Here is a 15518-nt window from a genome sequence, read left to right on the forward strand (position 1 = left end):
TTCCTGTTTTCCACTGCAAGCCTTCTTGTGGGAATTGTCTAGCCACTGACAGTGGGTCAGGTTGGAGGAGGGTGGGTGTCTATGGTGGGACACCTGACTCCCCTCCTGAGTGGCCCAAATGTGGGACCCTTACTGCCTGAAGATCATGTGAAAGGAGCCAGGTCCTCAGGACACACTGTCTAGGGATGTTGGTGGTTTCTCACTGTTCACTCCCAGCCTGGTGCCTTTGGGTTGCCACACTTTGGAATCTGGTTTCCTGAGATCTCCCAGTTAAGCAGGTTGATTAGTGGCTCATGACAATGATGAAGTCAGAACATTCTCCTGCAGACAGGGGTTGCGTGTGGCCTCAACTCTGTGCCCAGTCTCAAGGTGTTTCCTATAGACTTGACAAAATCCAGTGCTAAAGATAAAGCTGTGAGTGGATGTGTTTAGGTCTGTTTGTAGGGTGACTTGATCAGGAGACATTTCTCTTTATAGAGGAGGAAGGCTAGGACCACCCTACCAGAAAGAGCCCTGCAGGATGCAGGACCAGTTGTGAGAACCGAGAGCCATCAGGGTTCAGCCAGGATAGACATTGCTTAACACTTCTTTCAGTAGCAAATAGTGGAGTAACAGGATATCAGAAAGTGCATGAAGGGCATGCTAGCATTTCTGGTGCAATATTGCCATCAAGAGGGTCATCTTTGCCAATTCCATATCCCTCTTCTTTGTCACTGCTTCCTGGGGAGCAATTGGGGTAAAGTCGGGATTCCAGGTAGCACGAAGGGGCCCTCTGTGGATCCAGAGATGCATGGGGGAAGTGTGTTCCATGGCCAATGAGGTACGTACACCTGGGCACACAGCCCTTTCTCATAGACCTCGACCAACCAATAGCCAATTCTGGAGAACCCCTGGGGTAGGTCAAGCCTTTTGCCAGCTCCTACCTGCCTGGGCTATGCTCCCTGATCAGCGCTTGTTCAAGGGTGTGGAAGGAAGACTTAAGACCCAGCACCTCACCCCTTTCCTTTCACGCCTCCCAGATGGGTAGTGAAAACTCCTCCTTGTCCCCCTCCATTTCACACACGTGAGTTTCCTGGTGTGTTGCCCAGTGGTCTTACACGAGCAGAGCCTGTTGGGACTGAAGTACCTTTTATTTGCCAAGCCCCAGGTTAGGGTGTGGACCTGAAGGATCTGATTGGGCTGTAACAGAGTAGTCGCCCCTCCTCCCATAGATATGGAAGCTTCAAATTGATAGTGGGAAATAAGTAACAGAGGGAATGGCCTGAAATTAGCCTGGAAAAAAAAGGCAAAAAGATGTTTCCTGTCTCTTTAAAACTTCCCCCACTCTTTTTGACAACTGAAGCCTGCATCCCTGCCTTGGGCAGATAGCTGGGAGGGGCCTGGGGAATGAGCCATCCCAGGCCCTGGCACCAGCCTCCCAGGTCGGGGGCTGGCAGAGGTCACAGGCTTTGTCTTTGGCAGAGATGGGACTATTAGAATAGTTAACCACAATAGCCTAGAACTGAGAGGCCCTCCCTTTAAAAGCTCTATATTTCTGCTTGTGGTCAGGAAATTTGGATTTTGAGACGAGAGGGTCTACCATTTTTTCTCCTTGCTGGCAAAGTAATAAACTTCTCTTTCCTTCTCCCCAAACCACTTATTGTCCTTCTTCTGATATGGCCTTGAGGACAAGTGCTGAGCTTTTGGTAACAGGTCCCCAGTCCAAAGCTGTGAGTGTGGTGGTCTCAGTGTGCTCCTTAGTCGTGGGGCAGCCCTGGGACAGCCAGACCCAGAGAACTTAGACCTCTACATGTTTGAACCCAGGTGTCTTGCCCAAGGAGACAAACCAGGTCATAATCCTAAAGGCTGGGGGGAACAGGAAGACATCATCACTGGCATGTTTCCAAACTGAAGTGTATGCGTAATACAGACCTGAGCCCCGCAACTCCAGAGGGCCAACTTGACCTATCCATTCCCAGCAGGTACCAGCACTGTCTGCACTATGGGAGAAGATGCCTGGAATGTCATCCTGTGGGGCCTGTGACCCAGACTTTGACAGGAGTAAGAAGACACTAGGAAAAAAACGTGAGTTGCAATGCACCTTCATTAGTTTTTTTTTTTTTTTTATCTCAGTGTAATACCTAATAATGAGGAAATTCTCCATCTTCTCTAGAAGAGGCTGCCCCTGGCAGTGTAGCCATGGCTGTCTCCTCTTTACTTGGCTAGACCTCTGTCCTCCAGATGGACCATCAAGTCCCAGTTTCCCTGTGACACACTCCTAGGACAATGTCCCTCTTCTTTCCCCAACCTTGTTCCTGCACCAAGAGCAAAGATCCAGAGGCAAATGCCCTGCAGTAGCTTCAGCTCCAGGTTCCTAAGACCTGGCTCCCACAGCCTCTGGAGCCTGGCAGGCCTGGCAGCCCAGGGCTCCTTGGTGGGCGGGCCTGTCCCAGTCATTTTTACACAATTCTGGATTTGCTGAGTGGGTGGCTGGATCCAGCCCCAGAATTCCCAGAGTGCCCCCAACCCACCCTTCCTCCTCTCAGTGGCCTTTCCCTCTGGATACACAGAGAGGGGCTGGAAGCCATGCTCAGAAATCTTCCACTTGATGGCACTGTCGCATCAGAAATGTCAACTGCCCTGGCCTTCCGGGCTTCTCCCTTCACCCTTTGTGAATGAAAAAAATGCTAAGAAGGCCCGAAAGCTATTTGAGCCCTAGGAGTGGGGTGCTGGGCAAAGTGGTATCCCCTCCTCTCAGGCTCTTAGTACAAACATAAATGCATGAAAACATTCATCAAAAGGAAGAGATGTATCGATTGCTACTGTATCAATGTATCAATTGCTACTGTATCAATGTATCGATTGCTATATCATCTCCTTATGAGCTCTAATCCGAATATCACCTAAAGGGGTCCTCAGTTCTCTGGGCACCCTTGTCAGTATTCTATGTGTTGTCTTGGCTAGAATTATTGCTCTCAAGGGACACTGGCTCATAACTTGAGACGGGCTGAGTACCCTCTTACTCTGGAGTCATCGCCTCTCATGTGTTCTCATGGAGCCAGACCGAGTCCAGCCCAGCCCAGAAGCCTCATCTAGCTTAAGGCCTCAGGAGCAGGCCTGAGAGGGAGTAGTAAGCCATAGTGGGGGCAGCAGAAAGTGACAGGGGCCATGTCAGTTGAGATGACTGGGAGGATATCTGGCTGGCTCACCTCAAGGGGTCTCAGGTTGCTTGAGGTGGATTTGAAGGACCCTTTACTTGGTATTCAGTTATTTTTTGCTCCCACCCTCTCTTTGTGGGAGTAATTGTGTTGGCCAAGGTTGACCAAGGACCCTCTAATTCCTCTTGACCATTTGGACCCTAGCAAAATATTTAGGGAATTCCCTCTTCCTTTTGCTTCCATTTCTAGGGGTGGAGGCTCCCACTGTTTTATATCCTTTTCCAGTTGCAGGTGAGCTGATGAGACTTCTAGGGGTTCAGGTGATGCATAGAAGTGTTGACTGAGGCAAAAATCTCAACCGAGGGAGGTTTATTAAGGATGTGCCTGGGAAAAATATGAACCACAGACAGACTTATGGCTGTTTTTCTGAAGGGGAAGTTGGAAGCTTCAGCATTTAAAGGCACACAGGGAGAAAGAAAAAAAAGCAAGTGGGGGGGCAGGTTGGTGAGGCAAAATGGTTACATTCAAATCTACGTTTTATGTAAAATAAGGAGACTGTTAGAAGGAAAAAGGGAGTGAAGGAAGTATCAATTATGTAGATTTCCCTGGGTAGGTAGAAGAATGTCTGATCCTGTATGTCTCCTATTTGGTTACCTGTAAAGATAAACTTGTAATTCATTATTAGTGTGGAATTGAACAGACTTTAGTTTTAGGTGCTAGACATAGTTACAATGTGTATGTCCTTGCTTATGGGCGATCAGCAAAGAATTTCCTTAAAGAATGATCTGTGGGGCCAGTTCAGAGGTACTTGAGGCATTTACCTTCTCCTTTGCATGAGTGTGTGTGGGGTGACCCTGAGAGTTTGATTTTCTTTTTACATTCCCCCCTGTTCTTCAAAAATCTTTCAGAAAAAGCATTGTAGAAGACATGAGTTTGTAGTTGCATTTTTTATCTAATCCCACAGTTCTAGGAAGGCTCATTTTTAGATCATGTCCCTCAGAGACAAGAAATATTTAAGTCAAGAAGGACCAATGTCAAAAATTGTAGGCAGGGCCGGGCTGTAATCCTAGCACTCTGGGAGGCCGAGGCGGGATGATCGCTCAAGGTCAGGAGTTTGAGACCAGCCTGAGCAAGAGTGAGACCCCCGTCTCTACTAAAAATAGAAAGAAATGATTTGGACAGCTAAAAATATATATAGAGAGAAAAAATTAGCCGGGCATGGTGGCACATGCCTGTATCCCAGCTACTCGGGAGGCTGAGGCAGTAGGGTTGCTTGAGCCCAGGAGTTTGAGGTTGCTGTGAGCTAGGCTGACACCATGGCACTCTAGCCCAGGCAACAGAGTGAGACTCTGTCTCAAAAAAAAAAAAAAAAAAATTGTAGGCAAATAATAAAACTTAAAAACAATGGGCAATACTATAGTTTTTTCTGAAACATAATTTTATTTCTCTAGTTTCTCATTTTTGTTAAAGACAAATCATAGTATGACCAATTTATTTGCAAAATAAATTTTAGCCTCATTATACTTTGCCTGAATATTTGCATTAAGTACAGCAAGAATAGTTATTGGCCGTATAGGCTTTTTCTTTTCTTTTTTATAAAATTGGCTTTGCTGGAACTTTTTCAAAAGGAATCTCAGGTTAGATTTAAAAACCTCTCGAGCCAAGCCAAGGATTTAACTTCACCTGTAAATATCTGTATGAATTGAGTAAATTCTCCTTTTTCAAAGTCCCAGCGTAGCTTGAGGTTCCTGGACCGTCAGAAAGTGACATTCTTTACTTACCACAGACCTGGAAATGTCATAAATTAGGTACCAAGCTAGTTTTCTCAAAGGGCTTTTTATTGGCCTTATAAAGTCAACCTAATTCCTCAAAGTAGTCTGGGCATATCTGAAAATATGCCATTCCAATCAAAGCCTTGGTAAAATAACCAGTGTCTCTAATTTTGTCCTCTTATACAAAAAAGATTCTTATTGAACTTATGCAAATAACTGTATTGCCATAAAATAAGAATACTTACAAATAGTTTCCAAATTCTGGAGAAATCAAGTAGGGAGAAAAATAAATGCTTCAAATTGCTCACAAAAATTTACTTTCCCAATTTGTTGTAAGCTATGTTACTGAAAACTTGGCACTTGTCCACAAGGACGAATCACAAGAATGAGGACAAATGTTTTTGGGAGGAGGAAAGAGATTACTAGTTTCTTTAGGCCTGGATGCCCTCCAGCTGAGGTGTCTAGATGTTAAACCCAAAGCATCTTCAGTTAAAGTGGAAGTAGCTTTTAAAAAGAAGAGAAACAAAGGTCAATATTTGGAATAGTTTATCCTGGAGTTTGTATGTCACAAAGTGTGTTTGTAGGGAAAAAGTGGTGGCAATTTTCAGAAAAATATGCAAAAAATCCTTAAGAGCTAAAAGAATTTAGAAAAGGTAGAGTATAAGATCAGCATGCAAAAATCAGTTATATGGGCCCTAAATGTAATCACATGTATTCCTAACAGAGAGCGGCAGAGAGAGTTTACACACAGGCACACGGAGAAGGCAGTGCAAAGAGCAGAGAGATATGCGGCCATGAGCCAAGGAATGTCAGTAGTGGCCAAAAGCTTAGAGAGGCAGGGAAAAGATTATCTTCTAGAGCCTCTTCAGAGTGTGGCCCTGCCAACATCTTGATTCTGGACTTTTGCCCTCCAGAACTATGAGAAATTTTTGTTGTTATAAGCAGCCAGTTTGTGGCAATTTGTTATAGCAGCCTTGGGAAACTAATACAATTATTCCTACACCACTTTATTGATTTCCCCTTTGCCTTCTACATGAATTTCATATTCTCTATGGAGTTTCCAATTATTGATATACTGTATTGAAAGAGAAAAATAAAAGCTCACCAAGGAAAGCAAAAGAGCCTGCAGTCGTTTTCTCCAACATTATGCCGTATACATATTTACATACGGCTATGCAATTATTTGTATGTTAATTACCACCAATGACTAGAAGATGCCAGAAACCTCTAGTCAAAGTTCTGGCTTTGAATTAATTAATTCTCTTCATGGAGACTCAAGTCAAGGAGTTAAAGACTCAATCCATGGAGTTCAGGTGTATACATTTTATTTCTGCTTCATTGTTAAGTTAGAACAGGCAATAATCCCAGAGCACGTCATCCCCCAATGAAAGTGATGGTGATAGTGGTGATGGTTTATCATTTAGTACAGGTGAAAGTTGGAAGAGGAGGAAAAACTCCTCCAGGTAGAGGTGGTACTGGTAGAGATGGTGATGGGAATGTCTCTCCACTTGCCTTTGGATGTGGTGAAGGAGGTCCTGGAATTCATGATCAACCTGTGGGTTCGTGTTTCTGTAAGATAAATAACCCAGGGTTTAAATGCTTGCAATAAAATATTCAACCAAGAATACATAATAGTAAACATTTGTATTTTTTAGAGACTATACATTGCTTATCAATTTGCAAATTTCAAGGACTTAACAGTACATTCAAAAAAGCATTTTTAATTCTATATAATGACTACTTCTGCTAATTCTCTAGTGCTAGGAAAGCTGGCGTTCTCATCAAAGGCCTTTGAAATACTATGTCAACATAATGAAAACTTAGATTTCATGATATACACATGCATAAAAGAATTACTCTATATGGTTTGGGCCTGTTAGACTGGTTAGTTATAATACTGATAATTAATACAAGGTCCTAAGTTTGATCCCTTTGGGGGCCAAATGGCTTTGCACAAAGAGTCTCATAGTGCCAGTGACCTAGCTGTTTTCTAATACTAAACATTAATAAGTAATATCTATTTGTATAGTAATACATGCTTATCAACTTTTTACCTCATTTTTCATCCACAGCATAACCCTATAATGTAAGTAGTTTTATCTCAGTTCTTATAGATGTGGAAACAAACTCTAAGTTCAAATGACTGATCATATTGCACAGTTTGTGGGAAACATGATGAGGATTTGAATATAGTTCTTCTCACATGTAATCAGTTTCCTTTGCTACATCCTTATGAATGCATACATCTGTCATGAGCTGAGGAAAACCTTGGCAAATGCCCCCATTTGGGGGTTAAAAAAGGCAAAGAACCTGGCTGAGCTTCTAGAGGTGAAAAAAAGAAAAGTAGGAGGCTAGCAAAAAAGCTTTATTGAAAAGAAATTGTCAAATATAGATATATATAGTAAAGCAAAGTAAGGCTTGGAAATGGCTACCAGATTGGGTCATTTGGAGTTTACTGCTGACTTTTGACATAATAAGCATCTACAGTGTGAAAAGCTAATCATTACTTTCTTCATATTCCCTCAAAACAGAGTGTCTTGAAAAGAGTTATCAGTTCTAAAGTTGAGACCCCCTAAGGAAGACTTTAAGTGTGTATGGGAGCTGTTCATAGTAAGGTAGACATGGAAAATTTTAGGTTTGGAAATAACGGTAGCTGAGATTTAAAGAAGTGTGCACAAACTTTTGGAATTATTAAAATTATTGAACATTTTCTTTTTGAAAGGAAATACTACAGAGCCAGTTTTTTAAAACACTGTGAAAATTTCTCAACAGTTTTGCTTGCATAATATATTCTGTCACAAAACATCCAGAGCGGTTTAAGAAACTAATGCCTGAGTTTTTTCCACATGTGAAAATGATAATATTGCTTGGGAAAATCGTATCTGTGAAATTATTTAAACTAACATGTATAATTGCTAGTAGTCTGCTTCTGGTCACATTTTCCTTCCATCTTAAAAGATAATTTTGTACTGCAGAACTCACTGTGACAAGACATAAAGTCTGTAAGTAGTTTCATTACCTGGGTTTGACAGTGCTGGAATTCTATTCCAAGGTCTTTGGATTTTTCTTCCCTTTTTTGTAGCTTGTCTTGAACTTATGATCAGGTTCTGAATTCTTCATTTATCTGCAATGATGACCACTAAATGTACACTTACTAAGATAGTTTCAGGAAAGTTTTAAATAATATTATGTATTAAATAAATGGAGCATTTCTCTTGTTGAATTCTCACTCAGAAAGTCAAAGAGAACTTGATTATTTACATGACAATTAAGTACCCATGTGGAGATGTGGGGATGAGGGTCATGGTGGTAGAGATGGCAATGACAAAGTATGCAAGGACCCAAGGCAGAAAAAAAAAAAAAAAGAAATTCACTTCTGGAAAAACAAAAAAATAAAAAGACTAAGGGGTTTTGCTTCATATATCATAGACATATTTTTTGTTTTGCTGTTGAAAATTAGGTCTTAGAAGTTAATAGTTTTTTAATGTTTCATATTGTATATTTAAGTTTAATAAATTAGAAAACGAACCCTAAAACTAAGCCACCAAATATGGGCAAAAATGTGGAGCAACAGGAGCTCTCATTCATTGCTAGTGGAAATGCAGTTTGGTACAGCCATATTGGAAGATTGTTTGACACTTTTGTACAAAACTTAAATGTTCTTACCGTAAGATCCAGCAATCACGTTCCTTGGTATTTATAAAAATGAGTTGAAAATTTATATCCACACAAAAATCTGCACATGATGTTTATTGTAGCTTCATTAATAATTGCCAAAACTTGGAAGCAACGAATATGTCCTTCAAGAAATGAATGGGGCCAGGCGCGGTGGCTCACGCCTGTAATCCTAGCACTCTGGGAGGCCGAGGTGGGCGGATCGTTTGAGCTCAGGAGTTCGAGACCAGCCTGAGCAAGAGCGAGACCCCACCTCTACTAAAAATAGAAAGAAATTATATGGACAGCTAAAAATATATATAGAAAAAATTAGCCGGGCATGGTGGCGCATGCCTGTAGTCCCAGCTACTCGGGAGGCTGAGACAGGAGGATCGCTTGAGCTCAGGAGTTTGAGGTTGCTGTGAGCTAGGCTGACGCCACGGCACTCACTCTAGCCTGGGCAACAGAGTGAGACTCTGTCTCAAAAAAAAAAAAAAAAAAAAAGAATGGATAAATAAATTGTGGTATATTAAAAAAAAATAGAGTATTACTCAATAATAAATACAAATGAGCTGGCTAGGCGTGGGGGCCCACATCTATAATCCTAGTACTTCAGGAGGCTGAGGCAGGAAGGATTGCTTGAGGCCAAGAGTTCAAGACCCATCTCTACAAAAAATAGAAAAATTAGCCGGACGTTGTGGCATGTGCCTGTAATCCCAGCTACTTGGGTGGTCCTCCAATATGAGTTTGTTTAACTTCACTACTATCTATGTTAAGATTTCTCTGAATCCACACTCCCATCTCCCCTCCTAAAGTTAGTTTCTGCTCATGTGTTGTTCAATCTTGGTGCCTATATGAGCATACTTTCTACAATTTCCTTTTGTAAATAGTTCATTGACACATTTGCAAAAAGGCACGAAATCCTGCTTGTAATTTAAAATTAGCTGAAGTATCTGCAAACACACATAGAATCAGAATCACACAAGTCTGAAATACGTGAGCTGGAAGAGGCCTTCTTAGAAGTCCCCGAATCTTATACTCTCCTTTCAGTGATGAAGAATCTATGACATAAGGGGTGTAAGTGACTGGCTTAAAGCCACAGTCCATTAGTAGCAAAGCTGAGATCATATTTTATAATGACTGCCTATCATTCTATGACCATTTTACTACTTTATATTGCTTTTATAAATGACCAGAACAAGAGAAAGCATGCAGATAACCACTGAAATAACATACTTGCTTTGATTCTAAATTTTGATGACAAAAATCAACAAACACTGGAATTGGTTATTTTTGCTGTTTTTCCCAAAAATATGTGTGTGTTTGAGAGAAAGGGTCTCGCTCTGTCGCCCAGGCTGGAGTACAGTGGCATGATCTTAGCTCACTATAACCTAGAACTCCTGGGCTCAAGTGATTCTCCTGCCTCAGCCTCCCCCAAAATATATGTTTACAGAAAACATTGGCAGATAGATAATCACAATTCCGTCTGCTCCAGTGTCTGGTGAAAGAGCGAGCCCAAGTGTAAGTGGATTCTATTAATAATATTCTCAAAGGGAATTTTTTTTTAAGCAGTAATATGGTCATTTATTATCATTAGAGTGTTACTGCACGTAATTGTTTCTCAAAGGGAATTCTGAATTTGATATTTAAGAACATTAGATATACATGGTATATTAATCAAAAAGTACACACTTTTTTCAACAATAAAAGTGACAGTTTTGGGGGATTCGGGCAAGATAGCCGACTAAAGACATTGCTTGTTGGACTATCCCAACAGGAAGGCAGGATATCGGACAGAGGAGAAGGAAGAACAGTTGCAGCTCAGGTGTGGACCACAGAGAGAGAAGTCAGAGACAGCTGGGGACCACATGGAGGAAACTGCGAAGCTGAGAAATAAGAAGATAAAGAGGAGAAGATATCGGTAGGGATCAAACCCAAAGAGGCTTGGAGCCCAGCAAAAGGGTAAGTGGGGATTCCCCTCCCCCTCATAAGTACCTTTGGTGAACAGCAGGACACTAAGCATACTAAAGACTTTTCCACCCTCAAATATAGAATAATGGGGTGAACTAGCGAGTCCTGGGCTTTTGGGCATCCCAAGTAGAACACTCCTTGGGGGACAGAGTGCCAAGAGAGGCCATAGTGCCGGCTCTCTCCCATCCAGACACTCCCCCCAACCCTCACCATCCACTGCAACTGAGAAAGCAGTGTGAGCTCGGGCTGGCTAGGAGCTGCAGCCCCTTCCCGCCCAGTACCCCCACAAGTGTAGTTAGAGCTAAGAAGTTCACGAACAGCTTCTCGCTTCTCTCCCGCAGGCCCATATACTGGGGTGAAGTCTTTTCAGAAAGTGGGACCCACACCTCTTCCCCTTGAGGTCTTGTGGTAGAACAGGGATGAAGAATCTGGGAACTTGCTGCCCACAAGCGTTTCACGGGGTCGCACACCAGTGGGTGAGAGAAGCAAGCCATGCTTGGTGCACCCCAGACACGAGGGGTGCAGGGGGACGCAGAAGAGAAGACTGGGAGCTGGACTGGGGTAGCAAGGAAGCCTGCACAGACATATCTGATAGGAGAGTGTAGGGGGTGCTGGGGAACAGGGATCTATCTAGGCGTGTGCTCATCCCTCCCATTAGAGAACTGCCAACTTGGATAAGAGTGTGGCAATCAGTGAGGACTGGCCTTGCCCCGGGCTCCATGGCAACTGAACGCCGCACACTGAGGCGTGTCAGCTGACCAGGTGCTGCGGCCCCTCCCCCCACTCTTTACAACACGGAGAGCAGTTTATGCAGAGAAAGTCGTGAGCAGCTGTTTCTCTCCTGAAGGTGTGTGCTACAGGCCGAGGTCCCCATACAGGGGCTCACACCTCTTCCTCTGAGAACTGGTTGTGCGAACAGGGGTGCACAACTTTGGAACTCCCTGCCCGCCAGTGTTTCACAGAGCTGCACGCTGGTGGGTCAGACCTACAGACCTGGGGGAGGTTTGAGAGCTGGACTCAGGCGGTGATGGAGCACACGTTGACTGAACTGATGGGAGTGTGCTGCAGGGGTCCAAGGCGTGGCGATTTGGGGGAGCCCCCACCCCTCCTCACAGAAAAATTGCGCTACTGGATAAAGGCAGAAAGATCTCAGCCTGGTGCCCTTAGCCTTCCTGGTCTGGTGAGCCCATCCAGACCCTCATGCCAGCAGCTCCCCCTAGTGACTGGAGAAGCATTTTCTGAGCCCTGCCAAGGCTTTCAAAAGCCTTTCAGGCTCCCACATCCTAGCCAGGAACTGCCTTCCTCCTCCCTCCACTAGAGATCAAGCAACCCCTAGGAGCTTCGGGGTCTCTCCTGAAGCTTGGGGCATTCAAGTACTCCACCTGGGGGACCAGAGTCTGCCACGGGCACACCATAACATCTTGGCAGTGGCTCTTTCATACAAACATCAACCAATGACAGGGAGAACAACTCTAAAGTGCATCCTAGCATCACCCAACTCAAGCAAACGGGGCGTGACTGACTTGTACTCAATAGTACCACCCCCCATATTGGAGGTTAAGCTGGGGGACCCAAAACAATTCACACTGCTGGGAAGAGATGAAAGCAGCAGGACAAAGGCAGCTTGAGAGGATCATCAAACCTGCTCGAACACCCTACAGACGAGTGGTGGTCCCAAGTTCTCCCTGGCACGGTCAGGGACTGATCTTTGGGGAACAAGGACAGACCCGCAAGCCAGGCCCAGTACCTCCAGGACTGGATTGAGAGGCAAGATGAGGAATCAGTAAAAGAACTCCGGAAGTATGAAAAATCAGACCAAAAGGTCACTCCCAAAAGGAAACAAAAACTCTTTACCAATGGATACCAACAAAAATGAAAATATCGAAATGACAGATAAAGAATTCTAAATTTGGATTATAAGGAAGCTCAACAAAATAGAAAATGGAAAACCAACACAAAGAAACCACAAGAACAATATAGGAAATGAATGAAAAATTCACTAAAGAAATTGAATCATTAAAAAAAAACAAATAGAACTTCTGGAAATGAAAAATTCATTCAAGGAAATACAAAACACAGTGGAAAGTTTTAAAAATAGACTAGAACAGGCAGAAGAAAGAATCTCAGAGTTTGAAGACAACTTCAAATTAGATCAGTCAGTCAGAGATAAAGAAGAGGAATGAAAAAAGTCTACAGGAAATACGGGATTATGTAAAAAGGCCAAACATAAAAATCATAGGTGTTCCTGAGGGAGAAGAACACACAAGGGTTGGAAAACCTATTTGAGGGAATAATTTAGGAAAACTTCCCTGGTCTTGCTAGAAACTTAGATGTTTAGGTACAAGAAGCTCAATGAACTCCTGGGAGATTCAAGGCAGAGAGGCAATCACCATGACACACAGTCATCAGAATGGCCAAAGTTAATATGAAGGAGGAACTCCCACAAACTATAAGGTGAAAACATAAGGTAACTTATAAAGGAATACCCATCAGACTAACTGCAGACTTACCAACTGAGACCTTACAAGCCAGAAGGGATTGGGGCCCTATCCTCAGTCTTCTTAAACAGAATAATGGCCAGCCTAGAATTTTGCATCCTGCAAAACTAAGTTTCTTATATGAGAGAGAAATAAAGACTTTCAGCCACGCAAACACTGAGGGAATTTGTCATGACCAGACCAGCCCTGCAGGAAGTACTCAGATCTGCATCATGCATCAATTAGCACAATAGAAATCCACCAGTGTAAAATCACCCAAAAGCTAAAGCTTAGAACCCAGACATAATAATAGCTCAAGAAGTAAAACAAATCAATAAGGTTCTACCAAACAGGATGAACAGAAATGCATCCCACTTATTAATTATTTCAATAAATGTGAATGGCTTAAATTCTCCACTCAAGAGACATAGGCTAGTTGAATGGATAAAAAAAAAAAAATGCAAGCCAAGTATCTTCTGTCTCCAGGAAACACATCTAATCCACAAGGACTCATACAGACTCAAGTTGAAGGGATGCAAAAAAATATTCCACACAAATGGAAATCAAAAGAAAGCAGGTGTAGCTATTCTCATATCAGACAACATAGACTTCAACAATAGTAAAGAAAGACAAAGATGGTCATTATATAATGGTAATGGGAGCAATTAAACAAGAAGGCATAACAATCCTAAATATTTATGCACCTAACACGGGTGTGCCCAGATTCATAAAGCAAACCCTACTAGATATAAACAAAGTGATAAACAACAGCACAGTAATAGCCAGGGACTTCAAGACCCCACTGATAGAACTGGACAGATCTTCCATGCAGAAAATAAACAAAGAAACACTGGACTTAAACAGGACTCTAGAGGAAATGGGCCTAACAGACATTTAGAGAACATTCTACCCCAAAAGTACTTAATATACATTCTTCTCATCAGCACATGGAACATTCTCTAAGATTGATCACATCTTAGGCCACAAACCATGCCTCAGCAAATTTTAAAAAATAGAAAATTATACCATGTATCTTCTCAGACCATAGTGAAATAAAATTAGAAACCAGTTCCAACAGAAACACTCAATCCTACACAAAGTCATGGAAATTAGGCAACCCACTGTTCAATGATTATTGGGTCAAGGACGAAACAGAACAGCAAATTGGGATATAAAACCATTCACATACAGCCAACTGATCTTTGACAAAGCAGACAACAATATAAACTGGGGAAAAGCATCCCTATTCAGCAAATTGTGCTGGGAAAACTGGATAGCCACATGCAGAAGATTGGAACAGGATCTGTATCTCTCACCACTCACTAAAATTAATTCATGATGGATAACAGACTTAAACTTAAGACTTGAAACCATTAGAATTCTAGAAGAAAATGTTGGAAAAACTCTTCTAGATATAGGTCTAGGCAAAGAATTCATGAGGAAGATCCCCATGGCAATCACAGCAATAACAAAAATAAATAAATAGATCTTGATTAAATTAAAAAGCTTTTGCACAGCCAAGGAAACAATTAAAAGAGCAAATAGACAACCTACAGAATAAGAGAAAATATTTTCATGCTATACATCCAATAAAGGGCTAATAACTATGGATTACTACTCAGCCATGAAAAAATGGTGAACTAATATCTTTTGTAACAACCTGAATGGAACTAGAGACCATTCTTCTAAGCGAAGTATCACAAGAATGGATCAACAAACCCCACATGTACTTGATACTAAATTGGAACTAATTGATCAACACTTATGTGCACATATGGAAGTAAAACTCAACAGAAATCAAGTAGATTGGGGGGATGGGTATATTCACAACTAACAGGTACAATGCACACTATCTGGGTGATGGCCACGCTTATAACTTAGACTCAAACTGTACAAAAGCAAATTAAGTAACCAAAATGTTTGTACACCCATAATATTCTGACATTAAAAAAAATAGAAAGGAACACTTATACACTGTTGGTGGGACTGCAAACTAGTACAACCTCTATGGAAAACAGTATGGAAATTCCTCAAAGAACTAAAAGTAGACTTACCAATTGATCCAGAAATCCCAATACTGGGTATTTTCCCAAAGGAAAGAAGCTTATTTTATCAAAATGACACTTGCACTCGAATGTTTATAGCACCACAATTCACAATCGCAAAGATGTGGAATCAACCCAAGTGCCCATAAATTCATGAGTGGATTAATAAAATGGGGTATTATGTATACCATGGAGTTCTACTCAGCCATAAAAAAATGAATTAATTCCTTTTTAACAATCTGGATGGAACTGGAGACCATTCTCCTTAATGAATTATTGCAAGAATGGAAAAACAAACACCACATGTACTCACCATTAAACTGGAACTAACCAAACAGCACTCATGTGCACACATGGAAGTAGAACTCAACGGAAATCAAGCAGATGAGAGGCGGAAGAGGGGATGGGTGAAATCATACCTAATGTGTTGTACAGCATACACTATCTGGGAGATGGGCACAC

General features: G+C 42.1%; 1 protein-coding gene across 1 annotated transcript in view; it reads left to right on the plus strand.

Moving 5' to 3' along the window:
- The window catches only part of LOC138378900 (uncharacterized), a 162857-nt gene that overhangs the window by 139541 nt on the left and 7798 nt on the right, over positions 1 to 15518 (plus strand). The window contains exon 14 of the mRNA XM_069464211.1: positions 1962 to 2064. Within this exon, the coding sequence (XP_069320312.1) occupies positions 1962 to 2064 (103 nt within the window). The remainder of the gene's footprint in view (positions 1 to 1961; positions 2065 to 15518) is intronic.

The sequence above is a fragment of the Eulemur rufifrons genome, chromosome 30 (genome assembly GCF_041146395.1).
Source record: "Eulemur rufifrons isolate Redbay chromosome 30, OSU_ERuf_1, whole genome shotgun sequence".
Lineage (NCBI taxonomy): Eukaryota > Metazoa > Chordata > Mammalia > Primates > Lemuridae > Eulemur > Eulemur rufifrons.